This window comes from Monodon monoceros, unplaced genomic scaffold (assembly GCF_005190385.1).
Source record: "Monodon monoceros isolate NGI ecotype Baffin Bay Population unplaced genomic scaffold, NGI_Narwhal_1 Super_Scaffold_6, whole genome shotgun sequence".
NCBI lineage: Eukaryota > Metazoa > Chordata > Mammalia > Artiodactyla > Monodontidae > Monodon > Monodon monoceros.
In genome coordinates this window covers 20,820,728-20,840,352 of record NW_021703783.1, presented here as the reverse complement: position 1 = coordinate 20,840,352, position 19,625 = coordinate 20,820,728, and the positions used below count along the sequence as shown (strand labels likewise).

The following is a 19,625-nucleotide window of genomic DNA, read 5'->3' as shown; positions in this document are numbered from 1 at the left end:
TTCCCCTCTGGGATGGTTTGGATTTGTGCAGCGCTTGTTAAAGTAAAGCAGAGACCCTTAGAATTTTTAGGGTTTTTAAGCTGGACAAACAGGATCAAACGAGAAGCTCTGACAGTGTACCTAAGGAAGATCCACCAGGAGCTGCATGCTCGTCCTGGAGGCTGTGACAGCATGAGGCCCCAGGTGGGAGCACCCTCTGGGTTTTATTTTGACCCATTCCACAGAACAAAGAGTGTTCATCTAATTTTCAGAACCATCATCAGAAATGAAAGCATCAGCTGCGTATTATAAAGGAGACCTGAGAGCGGGCTTCCCTTGAGTTCTAGAAAGACCGAGCCTGAGATCACTGCTCCCAGAGGCCAGAGGGCTCACCTAATTGCTGAAAATCTGAGCATCCGCCACCAGCAGGGCTCAGTCAGCCACCCTCATTTTCTTGCCTCAGAGGCCAAGGTGTCATGTAGCTAGATCCTGACAGCGACTCACTCCAGAAGCAGCCAAGAAAGGCAGAGATTTCCTAAATGGCGGGTCCTAAGCCTTAAAGCTAAGGCAACAAATGAAACGCCTAAGCTACCCTTGGAATTGTAGGCACCGGCTAAATCTACTTGATTTTATTTTTACTGAAATTTGACAAAAGAAGCAATCCGTAAATGCATTGAAAACACCCTCCTCCATATGTTTCACTACAGGCATGAGCCTGAGCCACGCCACCCCGCTGCACTGCCAAGTGTCAGCTTACTGGTTCAGAACCCTCATCGGAAACATTCAGACTTGTAGCTGTTCCATGAAAGCCACAGGGCCTTCCTGAATTAGCTGAGAAACACACTTAAGAATCACTGAGGTGGCTGTACAAATTGATATTCCTCACTGAAAAGGCTATGGATTGAATTATGCACACCCTCCCCCAATTCACATGTTAAAGCCTTAACCGTCAATGTGACTGTGTTTGGAGACAGGGCTTTTAGGAGGTAATTAAGGTTAAATGAGGCTGTAAGGGGGAGGTCCTAATCCTACACGACTGGTGACCTTAGAAGTAGAGGAAGAGAGCGAGATCCCTCCCTCTCTCCAGGCACATGCACCAAGGAAGGACCACGTGAGCACGTAGTGAGAAGGTGGCCATCTGCAAGCCGGGAAGAGAGCCCCTCACCAGAACCCACCGTACTTTCCGCTAAGACAGAAAGGAAAATGTATTTTGGTTATTGCTGTATGTGGAAGCGTACACATATGAGTTTTAAAATCTACCAGGGTGATCGAGTCAGCTGCCTCGTTCAGTCATCTAACGGTTACTCCTGCCAAATTTTATCTCAATACACTGAGATCTGAGGTAGCATCCAAACCATCTGAAAGAGGACAAGCCTCTGAAATAGGCTTTTATATAGTTTATGCTACAAATACTGTTCCCAACATCCATTTTTTAAAAGAAGATCACCTTCAGCTTATGAACTCATTGTAATAAACCTAGACTTGTATAAACCTAGACTTGAATCCAACCCTGGATTTTAATGGGCTCTTCTGAGCAGCATTTCTCTAGTTTGCCAGAATCTAAGTCCTAAAACTGAACTGTACTTTGCAGTGAAATGGTATCTAATTAAAGTTTAATGACTAGATTCCATTCCTATCCTACAGCAACATAGAAACGTGCACACTGAACTCTTCACATTATCTTGTGTGTATCCTTTAATGTTGATGCCAACCCTTCAGGGTACAACACAGGCAAGTGGACCCAGTTAAAGAACACCCTTAATAGAAATGTCATGGACAAGGTTAATGGGAAGAAAAAGTCCAGAAAATATCCATTTCCTCAGACCAAACTGAAAGTGGACATCATAATGGCAATCTATAAAACTACTGGACCAAATATTAGGGAAACCTATGCCATTGCTTTCTTTGTAGAAGGTAAGGATGGTAATATTGGCATCTAGCATTCAGCCACATCAATCCTAATTTGTCCTAATTTATTCAAGTTAGGGGAATGCAAAGTAAGTCATGTGACTTCTTTCTTTTTTAGATACTGCAGTCATTTTATAACATGAAATAAAATATCTCAATAATGCTAAGTCAACATGTTCTGAATATCTCTGGAACCCAAGGGCCCACAATAGAGTAATAACACACTCCTTATTATTACCTCTTAGTTCTTTTCAACATTATCAATAAACTTTTCTATATTGGAAAATACAACTGTATGTCATTTCTCAAACCATAGTTTAAAAATGGATATACATAAGTTCAAACAGAAACTCTAATTATGGCGAATATGGAATAGAGTTTGGTTTAACACACTGGATACCGTTATGTGTCAGGGATAAATAATGGCCCCGTGGACACATAATATACTTAAAGAGAATTAATTGATTTACTTTTTATTTGATTATCCCCGAATTCTATGCACTACTATTTCTACCATAAAAAAATAAAACCAAAATGATAATTGTCAATATTAAAAGTTTCTAGAGATTGAAAATATCCATAATACAGGTTGAAAAATATCAGAAGCTGTCCCTTCTCCTTTTTTAAAAGGAGAAAGGAAATTCAGGGATAATTTCCTCATTGTATAAGCATTCCCTTGGCCTTTGCATATCTGGCTTAGTATGAAGCTAGCAATAGAAGTGAAAATACAGTCTCTAATGATTCTAAGCATCTCATGATTTTTTTCCAACTTTACTTATCCTTTAATTTTTTTTCTTTTCGGTACGCAGGCCTCTCACTGTTGTGGCCTCTCCCGTTGTGGAGCACAGGCTCCGGACGCGCAGGCTCAGCGGCCACGGCTCACGGGCCCAGCCGCTCTGCGGCATGTGGGATCTTCCCGGACCGAGGCACGAACCCGTGTCCCCTGCATCAGCAGGCAGATTCTCAACCACTGCGCCACCAGGGAAGCCCTTTTCTGTTGTTTTATTATTAACTTTACTTATTCTTTATTCAGTATTCCTAAAATTCTTTCAGAGAGCATGTCACCAAATTCTTGAATATTCCCTTTTGTGTTCATACACTTATTAAAATTAATTTTTTTCCAAATTAATCCAATTACATTCCATTTCTAGACTTACTACAACAACTTCATGTACCTATAATTATCCTCTCATTACTTATTATACGTACTCAGTGGAGACTGAGTTAGCCCATGGGATTATCACTCCTCAGTCCCTAGCTCTCCTGTGAGAGTTGCTGTAATCAAAATTATTTCCCAGTGGTTCTAGAGATGCAATTTTAAGTTTCGGAAGCATATTAAAGCCCCAATATGAAAAATAATGTACTATTATGCAATGTGTTCCTAAAAATATAATTCCAGATTAAATTCTCAAACGTCAATACACATACATAGAAAATTGACATCATTGTTTTGCTTCTTGACTTGTTTTAGGGTCTATCCAAAAGCCCAGTGCCAAATCTTTCTCACTTCCTGTTTTTCTTCATAACCATGATCATTTAGGCAAACCATCATGTCGCAGTCTCTCCACTTATAAATTGCGGATAATAACTTGCTACATGTCATATATCTACTTGTGAATTTCAGGGTGTATTCTTTTTTAAAATAAATAACCACCCAATGTTCCCTTCCGTTAAGTCAAGATTAAAAATAGATTTCAAAAATCCGAATACACCTGCATTTTGAATTCCTTAGAGTAAGTTAACATATGAAAACTGTTATTGAAATTCCTGACAGCACTCTTAAATCATTACAGATTCATATGATAAGTTTTATGAATGACATTAAGGAAAGGAAATATTCTTCCCTTTAAGCTCTTTCCTTAAACTTTCTAATGTGATTACTGTAGTATATATCTCAGGGATTTTATTCCAGGGGGATGGGGTATGGGAACAATGGAGCAAGAGTCAGGAAAACTAAAAGAAGCAACAATAAGGCAAATAAATTCCCACTTTCCACGGGAATATTCCCTACAAGGGCCAAGAAACTAACAAACACTAAACATCCCCATTGGGGAAGAGAAGCAAGAGTTTGCTCTTAAATTGACTTCAGAGAGAAATGCCAAAGCAAATAAATCACGGTAAGTGAAATACTTTGAAAGGTAAATGGACTTTAAAAATATTTGCGTAGGTTAAATTTTTTAATCGGAAGTATTCATTACTGTCAGATAAGGCCACATGTCCATCAGAGTCTCTGGAGATCTCCTCCTTGTATATGATTCATTATTTTTAGACCAATGCCTAGCTCGTCAGACATCCCCAACAAATGTTGCCGAATGAAAAAAATAAGCCAAAGTTCAAACATGTTATCCTTCACCTAAACCAAAATTGTATTAATCTGAGTAAGAGATAAGTAAAGGCCCCAAAGTTCTTAGATTTCTTCAATCCTTACACATTTTTTCATCAATAAGAATTCTGGAATGACGCGCAAACTTGAATGTCTATTCCACCCAGCTAAATCAAGCCATTAACAGAATAAAATGCAAACTTCTGTTTCCTAGGATCCCTTGCCCCTAGCCAAGTTCATCCTCAAAGACCTTGTTTCACTTTGTGCTGTCCTTGTGGAGTGACTTGCAACCCTCAAGCCATGTAGAAAGAATTTTGAGAGAAGAATGGCACTTTTACAGGTTACGTGGTCTCCAGAGCAGCTCCATTCTTTTTTTTTTTCCTTTACGGGAATCTTTTGTAATTGAAGTAAAAAGACTTCAGTCATGTCTCTGATGGAGGGTGAGAGGAGTCATATTTACAGGTAGGTAAGAAATAACCTATTTGTTTTTCTAAAATTCCTCTGGACATAAATCTCTGATTAGAGATTACCAATGGCTTTTTTTATAACTAGAATTTCACTGAATATTCATCAAGCCACCCAGATATTGGTCAAGAAGAAGTTGCCTAAGTAAATTTATCCATATACCTAGATTCTATCATGGGAATGGTGATACCCAAATCCCAAAGTAATGCGATAGCAAACCTTGTAAAATGAAGTAAGTGTCACATGATCAGAGGCAACCAGTATAAACAGAAATAGAAGAGTGAAGCGGTCAAACTGTCGATGGGGCGGGTGCCTCAGTCTGGGGGCCCTGCTTGAATTCAGCGTAAACTCCGGAAACAGGTTTGACTCTGTCTCAGCCTCAGGGATTGACCTGTACTGTTTCGGTCTAACTTTCCAGTATTCCCTGGGGGATATACCAGACCAGAATCATTCCACGTCCCTAGGAAAAATGACCCTGAGGAGGCCCTTTTCCCCCAAGTTAATTTTTATAATCCTCCAGAAAGATTCAGAAAGTACTGGACTCGTCTAATACCGCTAAGACTGCTAACAGTAACTTGGCTCAGATCAGAGAAAGGTGAGATGGCCGAACTGATAGCTTCTTCAGGGTTCAAACTGGTCTGGGAAATGGAGCAAGTCCAAAGTGACTGTTCTGCGTGATTAGAGATAAAATAGAGCCACTGCTACTTCGAAGAGCGCCACTACCAGTGACTGCTCCACTCATGGCTAAGAAAAAGTGCGAACTCACTGAACGCTTACCGGGAGCCAGCATTGTTCTAAGTATCAGAACATGTATTCATTTCTTTATTCCACAGGACAACCCTAAGGGAGAGGAATTATTATTACCATTCTGATTTCATCAACGAAGACATAGAAGCCTAAAGAAGTTAAGTAACTTGCCCCAAGTTATTCAGTGAATAATGCCCGGGCGGGAGCTCAACACCAGGTGCAGTGTTTCCGCTTCTGTACTTCACCACCCGGCCTCCCTGCCTTTTCCCTTCCTTGAAAGCTTGGAAGAGCGCCCCAGGACCAACCACAGACAGCCTGAGGAGAACAACAAGCACAGAGTCTGTGGGAGATGGGGACAAGTTGCCTGCAGCTCCGGCCCAGCTGGAATGAGATCCTCCTTGCCCACTCCTTAGGGCCCCTCCTCTCTTGTCTCAGGCCATCTCCACTAACTGCTCTGCCCTGCATATGCTCTCTGCTGAAAGACAAGATTACAGATATCATCAATACAGATGTCACTACAAGAAAACTTCGAGTGGATCCCAGATTATAACCGAGAAAACTGGAACAAACAGAGAACTGGCTGCGGATAATGCTCTTTGCACCATATCCAGGGAGCTGCCAAGGGCAATTAGGAGCATGTGATGCTCCTACAAGGAGCTCATGAAACTTCAGAGTTGCAAGGTTTGTACGTTCCCGTCTTAAACATTAAGACAAATTTTCCCCACCTAATTTGCTTTTTTCGTACTGGACTTTTTAAAGTTGAAATAAAGAAAGGTTAGAAAACACATTTGTAAATGATATTCAAAACCACTGAATGAGAAGTTTCGTTCCTTTCTTCTTTGAATTCACCTAGCCTTGAAGAACAGACCTTTTCTCCCTCTATGTTAACAGTCATTGGAGTGACTAAAATACCCAGTATATCTTAGTGAAAAGCTATCTTTAAAATCACTTGATTTAGAAAACTCCAATCATGATAATTTCATGGGAATTCTCAGTACACAAATTAAAAGTTTTAAATTACTCTGCAAGAATTTGGAGTTCGAATAATCTTAAATAGAAAATACCTGCATCAATGCATACTTAATCAGGTGTTTTAACATCTGTCCCTGATCCAAAATTATTTTGAGGGTTGTTTTATAAGGTACAGTTCTTGTGGTCAGTAATAGCAGTAATGATGCAATGTGAGACTAGGAGCCAGAGGTGTCGATTCTGGTCTCACCTGACTCCATCACTTTTCACCTCTGGGCTTTGAGAATGCCATTTAACTTCTCTTAGCCTGCTTCCTCGTGTCCACAGATGAATAACAGTTCCCGCCTCAAAGCGTTGTTTCAGGGACCAAATGAAATAATGCACGTGAAAGAGATTTTAGTAAGCCCGAGGCACTATAATAATAAAATTACAAACTAAATGTGGGAGCAGCATGGCTCAATGAGGAAAACGCAGATGCAGTCTGGTGCTAAAAGGAATCAACTTGGTTGATTTGCCAACTTTGGAAACTCATGACCTTCAGTGGGTTTGCCCTTGGTTCTCTCATTTGAGAAATGGAAGGCTGATGTGGGGATTAGAAATAATACGTGTAAGGCCTCTAGCAGGACCCACAGTAGGTGCTCAATAAATGGCACCCATTTCATATCAGAGAATCCGTTTAATTAAGCCAAGTATGCTGTGTCCAAACACTCAACTCACAACAGCTGAGCAGTGTTCTGCTTTGAACAGTACATCCATTAGCAGAGTCCCAAATAAGGCTCCTGCCACGGCCAGCACCCTGGGTTTATCCCACTTTAGATTCCAGTGGATTAAGGCTGTGCTTGCTGTATTCACATTTCCTGCCTTCAACCACTGTTTTATAAACTTACTACCGGAACCTCAGATTTAAAAAATAAAATCAATTCTACCCAGTGTGGCCACTCCAAGTACAGGATTTTTCCTAACTTGCTTTTACAGGATGAACGTATTCACTTTTTTGCTACTTCTGTAGGGACGAGGGTGGGGTCCGCGGGCGAGGAGAAAGAAAAAGCCTAAGTGAATCTGCTGTTGTTATCGAGGCTGTTCAGTGTGACCAAAGTAAGCAGCCTGTGCCTCCCTCCCCAGCTCCAGCGCGTGAGGGTCAGGCCTGTCGGAGGCGGAGGCGTTCGGAGCCACAAGCAGGACAAGGACACGAGCCCCGCCGCGCCAGGCCTGAGCAGACCCGGGGCTGCGGGCATCGGTCACCAAGCAGAGGGCGAGTTAGAGGCGTGGAGCTGGGGAAGGGCGCATGCAGGTGGGTTAGTGGTAACTCGACCATGCGGCGTGGCATTCCTGTCTGGCAAACGCGCTCAGGCAAAACAGACTCGATGCTTACAATGATCCCAGCCCAAAATGGAGTGTCTCTGACTAGCAGGGAGGAGCTGATGCCGGCCATGAGAAAGCCCACCACGGTCACGGCGACGCCCAGCGCCAGCTGCAGCAGCGCGAGCAGCAGCGGGAACCGGCAGCCGCAGCACGTCCGGGCCTCCTCCTCCCCGCACTCCTTGGGGGACCCCGCGCCCCTCTTCGGCCCCATGTCCTCAGGCCCCGCGGCGTCGGCGGCCGGCGGTCCCCCTTGGCTCCGCGCGCCGCGGCCCGGCCGCTCCCTGCCCATGGCGGCTGCGGGGGCGACGGCGAGAGCGGCGCGGGGCGGGCCGCGCTGGCCCTGCTCGGCGAGTTACGGAGGCTGAACAAATATGGCAAACATTTGGAGCGACTCGCCGAGCCTCCGAAGGCCACGGGGAGCCCGCGGCGGCGGGGGAGTCGAGGGGGGTCGCCAACTGCCAACTCGCCGGGCGGGACACAGCGCCCGCCGGCTCGGGCAGAGTGGCCCCGCGCCTCCTAAACCCCAGCGCCCTATAGACACGCTGCGTGTGCGCGCGCGTGTGTGTATGTGTGCGCGCACGTCTGTGTACGCGCGCGCGCGTGTGTGTGTGTGTGTGTGTGTGTGTGTGTGTGTGTGTGCTGTATGTCTCCCACTCCAAACCCCAGGATTTTTTCGGTTTTGTTTTTGTTTTCTGAGAGGTGCTGTGCAAGGTGATGAATGTTTAAATCGTTTGAGTTTAATTAGTAGAAAATTTAATCCGAAAGAGGCGTTGCTAGGCTCCAAGCTGTGAAGTTCCAGAAGTTAAATTGTTCTTTATTTTCCAAAAAAGGCATGGGCTCTTTCTTTTTAAATTCTGCGATCCTGCTGACAAATCAAGGTATTTTTCCCATTAGGTATTTGCTTTTGAAATTACTACTTGTACAGGTGCTGGGCTAATTGGGAACTCTCTCACGTGTATTTTTTTTAAACATCTTTATTGGAGTATAACTGCTTTACAATGGTGTGTTAGTTTTTGCTGTATAACAAAGTGAATCAGCTACATGTATACATATATCCCCATATCCCCTCCCTCTTGCGTCTCCCTCCCACCCTCCCTATCCCACCCCGCTAGGTGGTCACAAAGCACCGAGCTGATCTCTCTGTGCGATGCAGCTGCTTCCCACAAGTATCTGTTTTATATTTGGTAGTGTATATATGTCAATGCTACTCTCGCACTTCGTCCCAGCTTACCCTTTCCCCTTCCCATGTCCTCAAGTCCATTCTCTAAGTCTGTGTCTTTATTCCTGTCCTGCCCCTAGGTTCATCAGAACCTTTTTTTTAGATTCCATATATATGTGTTAGCATACGGTATTTGTTTTTCTCTTTCTGACTTACCTCACTCTGTATGACAGACTCTAGGTCCATCCACCTCACTACAAATAACTCAATTTCGTTTTTTTATGGCTGAGTAATATTCCATTGTGTATATGTGCCACATCTTCTTTATCCATTCATCTGTCGATGGACCCTATTTGTTTTTAAAAGCTCTTTTAATCGTTTATATGAAGTCCCTAGCCAGTCTTCGCTAATCACAACGGTGCCTACGGGGATTATTACACACTTTGGATGTGGAGGATTTAACTCAGTCCACGTTTGATATATTTTTAATGCACCTACAGTGTGCTAGAAAATAAGGATGCTCAAGGTAGATTTGGTCCCTGCCAAAAGTCACCGAACAAATCAATAAAACCGATTATTCTTATTCCCACATACCTCTCCTCAGTAGCACTTAGAACAAATTTCAGTGAAACCACTCAGAAATGACCCCATCACTTTAGAGTATTTATATCTACTTTGGTATGGCCATTTTAGCATTCAGAAAGCTTTATTTAAAAAAAAAAAAATGATGTTGCCAAGATGCTAGGATAAAGCCTACTCCTAGATTGTTTGCTATCAGCTAATTTAAAGAAAATCTAACTCCCTGCTTTGTCTCCAAAGAATTAGAAACTGATCATCAGCTCTCCTTGGGTACCTTTGAAGGTATGAAATATATTCTTATTTTATGAACTTCAGTGTTTTCCTTATACCTTCCTTCTGGATCAGTGAGAAAAATATGGTCCATGGAACAAATGCAGCAGCTTAAAAAGCAGAAACCAAACTACACATCCCAGCGCTCCCCGTAGAAGCAGTAGAAACAGTGCTCACTCTCACAAGAGGAGCAGAGGGGCTGAGGAAAGGTCATTGTCAGCTTTGGGGCCATTACACCATTAGGATTTCTAGTGAGAACAGACAAATAATAGCCGGTGTTACATCAAGGTACCCATGTGACTTGTGCCTGATTGAGAACAACCCAAATGACAAAAAAGAACAATACTTGGTTTTTCTACATAAACCAAGAAAACATTTTTAGGAAGCTGAGTACATGGAAGTAATTATTTGTTCTTACGAATAATATAGCTACCAGTTACTGAGTATCTATCTGTTCTGGAACAAGCACATGCTAGGTACTTTACATTCTTGACAGTTACTCGTTGTAATTATAGTTTCTTCTTTTAAAGATGAAAAGATGGAGTAGCAGAATCATTAAGTAGCCAGATTATTGGGCCACTCGCCTAGTTAGGGATGAGTGAGGGGAACCAAATGTAAACTCTTGTGGATTACCTGTTTTGTTAATTACTTCTTGTAGGCAAATAAGTGGATGGACTGATTTAAATCGTTTGTGATTTTAAACAATTTAATGATCATAGGTAGTACTTCATCTATCACAGAATTAGCTATTAGCCTTGAATCTAAGATTATTTGAGTACTTTACAAAAATATTTTGATCCACCACCATAATGTATGTGATAGTTGACTGAGACTGTTATTTCTGTTAATAATTTGTAGCTAGATACAAGCTCTATTTGCTGACCATACTGCTGGGCTGTCAGTTAGTTAAGAATAAAACATTCTTCGCTTTTCCCTCAATATCTTAAATTAGACGTTAAGTTAGAATAGGTAAACAAAATAATAGGGTATTCCTGTAGGTTTGTCTTCTAAGTTTCAGAACTAGTGTGGCTTACAGTTGCACATAAATTCTTATAATGAAGGCTTACTTTTAACTGCCTAGGTGAGACAAGTTACAAATGAAACCAGTAGCAGTGAACAACAGCCCAGATAAATTGTAATCCTTCTAGTCTGATTACAATTTTCAGCTTCCAGCAAAGGAAGGCAGTAGTAGTATGGGGAGCCTTACACCTGCTCAGATTCCCAACCACATGCGTGAATCTGTGTCTGAGGGGGTCCGGTCTTTGGCAATACCACAAGGTGATAGTGATGAGGATGGTATTTTCACTTACTTAATGTGAGGAAGTAGAAACAACGAAGAGGATGACAAAAGTTGTCAGAAGGTTAGTGATGAAGAGTAATCAAGGCTAAAATGGTATCAAAGGGTCTTTAAGGACAACAACAAAAAAGGTCTTCCTTTAATATGTCCTTTCCACAGAAAAAGTCACCATTTCCAGCTCATCACATAGTTTAACAGAAATGAACAGGATTTTTTTTAGCATTCATAAGTTATAATGTCTCTGTTTTATAGGCTAAGCAATAACCTCTTCAGATATTTATATTACCGGGAAAAAAAGGCAAAGTAGAAACAAAGTGTTTTCAGATACTCTACTGGCTGCTCCCATAACTCAAAACTGACAGAGATGGTAACTTAGAAATTACAGGAGAGTAGTTAATATAAGGTTTGAGACTATTTTGATCCTGTGAGGAAAATAACAAAAATAAGCTTAGTATTTCTGTGTTTGCTGCATTTCAAATTCAACATTATTTGGACATATTTATGCTTCAGAAATTCAGAACTGGAGAAAAAAATTAGTGTCATTAACAAGATGTCCTTAGGGAATACGACTAGAAATAATCTCTAAACCAACTTATTTCTGAACACATGATCTTAGATTCACCAAGAACAAAAAAGATTTCATAGGAAAAATTATTACAGTTTCAAGGTCTGTGTCAAGTCTCTTTAATATGTAATGACATATATTTTAAATGTTCAATCAGATTTGATTTAAGGAAGTATCAAATATTCTACAGAGAACAACTGAGAACTCATTTATGATATGCAGCACCATTGGTCTCCCTATCTAAAATAACTCTAGGGATATTGCTGACATGTGTGTGTACAACAAATAAAAGAAAATCTAATGTTTTGGTATTTTCTTTATTTATATATCATTAATTCTAAATATTTCTTTTGGCTCAAGTTTTTCTCCAAAGAATTGACCCATTTATGATCTTTGTGTGGCAGTTATTTTAGAATAACTTTTTTTATAAAGTTATTCTAAAAGTTATTTTACAACTTTATTTATAAAGTTGTATTTGACTTTTCAAGTTAAATGTCATATGTGCAGTGTACTCTCTATGGGTCACATAGGGCTTATAACTTTCTCACTCTATAGAGTGTCCATAGCAATGCTAACTATGAATCCTTTCCTAATGCATTCCACCTATTTATATGATGTTATTTATAATATCAAATTTTTCTACATGCAGTTTGTACATGTATTTTTGTCTATATAATTTCGATGTGTGCACTGCATATGATAAGGTAGAAATAACTAAACTTATTATAATTAAGAAATATAGGGAGAAGAATGGATAAAAAATTGTGGTATATTCATACAGTGAATACTACTTGCTAATAAGAAGGAATGAACCATTGATATAGTCAATGACTTGAATGAGTGAAAGAAATTAGACACAAAAAATAAATACTGCATAATTCCATTTATGTAAAAATAAAAAGGTAAAAATCTATGATAACTGAACTTAAAAAGTGGTTGTAGAGTTGGGATGAGAGAGTTGACCAGAAAGGAGCAGGATGGGATTCTCTGGGGTGATGGAAGTCTTATATATCTTGCTTTGGGTGGTGGTTATGTGGTATAAACCACTGTGAAAAACTCACTGAACAACACTTAAGATCTGTGCCTATTATTGTATGCAACGATACCTCAATTTTTGAAATGTAATAAGAGGAGAAATATAGGACGTCATTGTATATCCATCAGTTATTAACAATAGAAAAAGTAAAGTTTCTTTTTTTTAATCTAAATTATCTTACCAAACTCTCTTCATTTCTCTCCTGCCATTCTGATTCCTCTGTATTAATTATCTATTGCTGTATAATAAATCACCCAAAGCTTAGTGGTTTGGAATAACAGTAGTTCTTTATTATTTCATAGTTTCTGTGGGTCAAATATTCAAATAGCGTATAGCAGGGATCATTTGTTTCTTCACATTTTCTGGGGTCTCAGCTGAAAGACTTAAAGACTGGGGCCTGGAACCATCTGAAGTTTTGACTGAGGCAGAAAGATTTGCTTTCAAGGTGGCTCACTCATCTGGCTGGTAGGCTGGCTCCTTTCCATGTGGCCTCTCCGTGCATTGGCCTCTCCACAGGGTTGTTTGAGTGTTCTTACAACATGGTGGCTGACTTCAACAAGAACAAGAGATTCAGAGATTGAGAGAACAAGACAAAAGCTATCCTTTTAATGACGCAGCCTCAGAAGTCACTTAGCAACACTTGAGCCACACTCTCTTTAGAAGCGAGTCACTAAATCCAGCCCACATTCAAGGGGAAAAGAATTAAGATCCGTGTATTGAAAGAAAGAGTATTAAAAAATCAAAGAGTATCAAAAGCATATTTTAAAACCACCACATTTAGGTATCACCACATTGAGATATGACTGATAGACAAAAAAGTGCACAAATTTAATGTATATATCTTGATGAATTGGATTTTTTATTGCATAGGGAAAGGGCATGTACGCTACACATTCCATGGCTTCATCAAAGACTCCAAAATCTAAGGAATCCAGACGTCTTTCCTTAGCTCTAGATCTGCAGATGTAAATACCTACGTACAACTCCATTTGAATATCCCAAATGTACCTCAAACTCACCCTATCCTTGAACTCCACAGAGAAATCAAGTAAGATAAACACAAAGTGTACATAGACTTTAGTGGCAAGGTGGTCATTGGTTGCCCTTGCCAAGAGCAATCCATATAGAGTTTCAAGATTCCAGTGAGTTTAAGAGTGAGTGGGAGGTGATGAAGGGGGGAGAAAATTATCTATGGAAAAGCTTAGCTGTGAAGGGAAAGAAAGAGGAAAAGCAATAGCTAAAGGGATAATATAAAGTTGAGGAAAAGTGTGCCTCTCTTTTTTTGGACAATTGATCAGATAAATTCCTTGAGGTGGCAGAATTAGTCAGAAGGAAAGTCCCTTCACAGGCTGAGATAGAAAGAAAGAATGTAAAATTAGATAAAACACAGTTACGTTTGCAGGTGTGTGAGGAAGGCAGTTGAGGGAATTCATATCTCTGCCCTCCTCTACAACCAATATAGTACCAACATTCTCCTAAATGACGCAGATTTTAGCCACAGAGCCAGTCTACTTCCATAGCCTATCCCACAGCACATTTTATTGCTATATCTCATAAGTATAGATTTAATGAAACTGTATCATTTTCTGAAAAATTTCTCTAAAATAACAAAAACATGATTTTCTGTAAATTACAATAATAAATGATGTCTGCAATGTGTATTTGTATATATATATATATATATATATATATATACACACATACATACATATATTTTATAGGTTACAAAGTACTCAAATTATTACTCTCTAAATCTAACCAAAACCCTATGAAGTTGAAATTTTTTCAGTGGTTAAGTGACTTGCTCAAGGCTACACATTTTTAGCCATTTTAAAAAATTGAAGTATAGTTAATTTACAATGTTGTTAGTTTCAGGTGTACAGCAAAGTGATTCTGTTTTATATATATATGTATATATATATATATATTCTTCAGATTCTTCTCCATTAATGGTTATTACAGGATATTGACTATAGTTCCCTGTGCTATACAGTAGGTCCTTGTTGTTTATCTGTTTTATATTCAATAGTATGTATATGTTCATCCCAAACTCCTAATTTATCTCCCCCTACCCTCACTATCCCTTTTGAAGGCTACAAGACCTAAGCTCTAAGTTCTCTGCTCTTGCCATTTATATTTTAGCTGAATGACTTGGATTTTTTAGCTTTATTGCGATATGATTGGTACACCACACAAAAATTGCACAGGTTGACTGCATATATCTTGATGAGTTGGATTTTTATTGCATAGAAACATGGCATTAATACATTGCACGCATAAGCAGTCATGTGTGGTAAGGGCAAATGTGTGCTAATATACACGTTAAACATGTTAACATATATGTTAAACATGCATCTTTAGGGCTATGCTCTCAATTCCGATGTGTGGGTTTTCTCCCCACACCACCAAGCAGTTCTCCAACACCAGCTGGGTGTCCTACAATTCAACTCAATTCTGACGCTGTCTACCCAGAGACAGCATCAGATTCTAGGTGTTGAGGGCTTGGTGCCACAAGACTGCCCCTACTTCAGATATAGATCACGGGTCTAGATGGTTATCTGTGCTCCTGACCCATTGGTTATATATCAGAGGTTTCTGCAACCCTTTCCTTGGTCTTGATTAACTTAGGACTCAGGAAACTATTTTACTCATTAAATTGCCTGTTTATTACAAAGGATGTTAACAGATACGAATCAACAGCCAGAGAAAGAGATACATAGGGCAAGGTCCCAAACAAAGGAGCTTCTGTCCTCATGGAGCTTGGGGCTGTGCACGGTGGCATGTGGAAGTGTTCTGGTTCACCAACCTGGAAGCTCTCCGAATTCAGTTTTTTGTTTTTGGTTTTTATGGAGGCTTCATTACACAGGCATGATTGATTAAATCAATGGTCATTGGTGATTGGTTCAGCCTGGGGTGGAGGCTCTCTCCTCCCTGGGTGTCTGGAGGGTGGGACTGAGAATTCCAACCCTCTAATCACGTGGCTGGTTCTCCTGGCGGCCAGCCCACATCCTTAGGTGTGTTCCAAAAGTCATCTCTTTAGCATAACAGAAGACACCTTTGTCACTTTCCTCACTTAGGAAATTCCAAGGATTTTAGAAGGTCTGTGCCAGAAATGGGGACAGAGACCAAATATGATATCTTTTGTTATAAATCACAATATCACAAGGGCAGAAGTGCTTTGTGCATAGATATCCCTGCCAAGTTCCAGGGTAGTGAGAACAGATGCTTTGTAGAATCTGGACCATAAGCACCGTGAGGACAGACATCTTGCTTTTCTTAATCATCATTGTTTCCACAGTACCCAGCACAGTGCAAAGAACACTGCATGGCTTTAATAAATATTTATAGACCCTAAATAGTCATACAATTTACACACAAGATTCATCTGGATTCAGATATTTCTGATATAAACAATAAATCTTTAAAATCCTTGAATGCATATTTTGTTCGTCCATTTTCCTTTCTCTTTTAAGAGTTGTCTTTAGGAATAACTCAACCGAGACACTTTGGATGAATTATAATCAGGTTTTCTAAATAATAACGTTGAAAACACCATAAAGTAATTTTAAATATCCTATGTGTTATAAGCAAACTATACGATTTTCAATTTGACCACTACTCTTCCTCTTTAGAGTAAGTGAGTCACTGTCTGACTCCAAGCCAGACTGACATCTTCTTTCATTTTCATAATATGCAGGTTTCCATAGACTTACAACTCCCTGCATTTGGTTCCATATCCAGTCATCATCTCCTTTAAAGTCATCTTTGGCCCTAAGACAAATCTTTATAGGCTGTGTTCTTTTCCTCCTACCATTTTTCTATAAATTCTCTCTCATTTTTAGTGCGTCCGTGAGTGCAAACATCAGACTCAGTCTGCCTGAGTTCCAGTCCCGGCTCCAATTCTTACCAGCTGTATGATGTGGACATGTTCCCTCACCTCTCTAAGCCTTGATTTCCTATCTGTGAAATGTGAATATTAAAAGTACTTATCTCAGAAGGTCTCTATGAAGTATAAATACAATAGTTCATGAAAACATGGAGGACATTTCCTAGCATGGATAAGTAATCAGTAATTGTTAAGCTGTTATCCTAGCTTATCGTTCTTGGCCTACACAAGGGGCTCAATCAGTATTTGCTGAAGGGTTAAATCAATAAACAAGTCAACAGATATTCCTTTTGTTTAATTATTTCTGTCCCTTGAAACTGAAGGTACCCTGACCAATGCTCCCGCCCAGGTGAATCTCAGCACTGCCATGAGCATCCTTGTCTCTGCAACAATAGACCTGCTGTTGTCTAAGAAAACCACACAGGAGTGACGAGTGGTGAGTGTTTTGTTTTGTTTTTTTTCCTGTCAAATTGTATCAGAAGATATGAAGCCATTGTAGGGCAGGATAGATATTTTATAAAGTTCCTATTTACAATACTTTTGCAATGTGGCATATAAGGAAATGCCAAGTGCTATTTTATAATCCACACCACTTTCAGCTTAGGTGTATTTGTATGAGCATTATGCTCAACTAGCTAATTATACCTGGAATTTTTGTTGTTCTTTTATTAGCGTAATCATAAAATTAAGTAGTATGTTAGCAGATACTTGTATGCACAGCTTTTAAAGTCAGGGATGCAGGTCAGAATCACCTGTAGACTATTTGATACATGTTTTTGTTTTTAATGTCTGACTTAGTTATATTTTAGGTGGAGTCTAGGCAGTTAGTACGTTTGGGATGTACCCCTGTGATTAAGTCCCACTCTGAAAACCTGCCCAGGACACGCTCCAAGCTAAGCTTAACACTCTTGCCGTCCCCTAAGGCAGCAAGGAACATTCCTTTGTCAAAGACTGACTGTAACTTTATCATTTTATTTCTTCTTGGTACCTTTTTCTCAGGAGTGAGTGCCTGTACAGCATTCTTTCTTGAGTTCATTCAATAAACATTTAATGAGTGCCTAAGATGGCCAAGTAAGCCAGCAGGCACTGATGGTAAAAAGGCAGCAGGTTCCTGCTCTCAAGGAGCCCACATCCAACTGGAGGGAGACAGACACATAAACAGGGGAGTGTAATAAAGTGTTACGTGTGCGAGGACAGAATTGTGTGTGAGGTCCAGCAAGGCGTGAAGGCACCGTGACTCTACTAGAGAGTGTCACAATCAGTGTCATATGCCTGCATTCCTGGGAAGCATGTGGCGTAGCAGGGTAATTATTCATGCCTTGTGGGTTTTTATCTATGGGGTGACTCTGGAGTGTGTCAGCTTGGACCTACTGGTTCAGACTTACAGCACCAATGTCACCTAGTCAACAGCTCCTTCCCTGTGCCTAGTCCTCGGAGACAAACCTTCCTAATTTCACTTTTTTGCTGCTCCACCTCAGGGTAGTAAAGGTATAATCAGACCAGGACAAGGCGAAAGGAGCTGACTCTCAATACACAACCATATTGCTGGCCCCTAGGAGGATAGCCCTCTCTCAACTCCCCTGAATACTGAAGAACCAAGGTCTTGCTGGAGTTCATGAACCCCATGCCAGTCAATCATTTTCAACTTTCTTCAACATCTATTTTTTACTTAGTCATATTTTTTATCCCTAAGCAATCTGTAATAAACATGTAGTATACCATGCAGATTTTGGGAAAGGGCATTTTTTCAATGTCATGCATTATTTTTTGTTCTGTTCCTAAAAGCCTAAACAATCCATATTTTAAATAAAAAATAATTAAATTTTCTTGTGCATCCTGTTTAGAGAGAGTAGGGGAAGCATGTGAAATGCTTATTGAAGGAAGTTGCTTGAGATGTAATAAGAATGAAACTAGCACCTAGAAAAACTCATCAAGATGCTAAAAGCAGTTGCTTGGGGGCAGTGGGACATGGATAATGTTTTCCTCTTCTTCCTATTTTTCTGTTGTCCTCTAACGGGCACATTACATTATGATGTAACCAAAACAAAACAAACACCCCCCAAAACGCTTAGTTTTCAAAAGAAACTCACTTCAGTGGAGATTTGGTCTTAGATTTATTTGAGAGTCACCTAAACAATGGAGAATTAGGTATATAATGGATGCTCAATTAAAAAGATATTACACTTGGTAGATTGAGAAATTCTCTCTGGATTGAATCTTCATATATTAATTGAATTTAGTTTCAATAATGAGATGCTGCTAAGATAATATTTTTAAAAGAAAGTTTGTGAAAAGAAGAGATAAGGGCTTCCCTGGTGGCGCAGTGGTTGAGAGTCCACCTGCCGATGCAGGGGACATGGGTTCGTGCCCCGGTCCTGGAGGATCCCACATGCCGCGGAGCGGCTGGGCCCGTGAGCCATGGCCGCTGAGCCTACGCGTCCGGAGCCTGTGCTCCGCAACGGGAGAGGCCACAACAGTGAGAGGCCCGCGTACCGCAAAAAGAAAAAAAAAAAAGAGAGAGAGAAGTATAATATACTAAGGTAAAGGGAAAAATTTCTGAAAGTATGAGGGATTACAATAAGCCAGTGGTTCTTATCCCTGACTGTGTATCAGAATCACCCATGATACTCTTTTTAAATGTCTGTGACCTAGACTTTCCTCTAGGAATTCTAATTCAGGAAGTGGGTTGACATATAGCATCTGCACTTTTCAAAGGCGCTATAGACAGTCTTGCTGCAGAGGTAGGATTGTAAGCCATTATTCCAAATGAAATGAATCAATCAATCCAGGCACCAGCTAATGCATCTGAAATGACCTGGGTCCTTCAACTTTGTCAATTAAGAGAAATTAAACTTTTACTTAGTAAAGCTATAGTTGCTCAAACACTTGCCATTTTTCTTTGGGAAATTTCATCAAAGATGATTTAAGAGCTGCCCAAGATAATCATCCTTATTACTTAATGCTTGTGTAAACCTGGCCTGCTAATTTTATTTTATTAAAGATTGATTACCAACTTGGGACAGAAATGTAAAGGCAGAGGTAATCACCTTATCCCTCCATTCCCATTATCTGCTCCCCCC

The 19,625-nt window shown here is 40.2% G+C and overlaps 1 protein-coding gene across 2 annotated transcripts in view; it reads right to left on the bottom strand.

Moving 5' to 3' along the window:
- The window catches only part of SSPN (sarcospan), a 133,623-nt gene that overhangs the window by 39,428 nt on the left and 74,570 nt on the right, over window positions 1–19,625 (bottom strand). The window contains exon 1 of one of the 2 annotated variants that reach the window (XM_029204990.1): window positions 7,764–8,081. The exons of the other annotated variant lie outside the window; for it this stretch is intronic. Coding sequence (XP_029060823.1) covers window positions 7,764–8,042 — 279 coding nt within the window. The 5' untranslated portion in view covers window positions 8,043–8,081. Of the gene's footprint in view, window positions 1–7,763; window positions 8,082–19,625 lie in introns of those variants that run through there. 2 annotated transcript variants of the gene reach the window in all.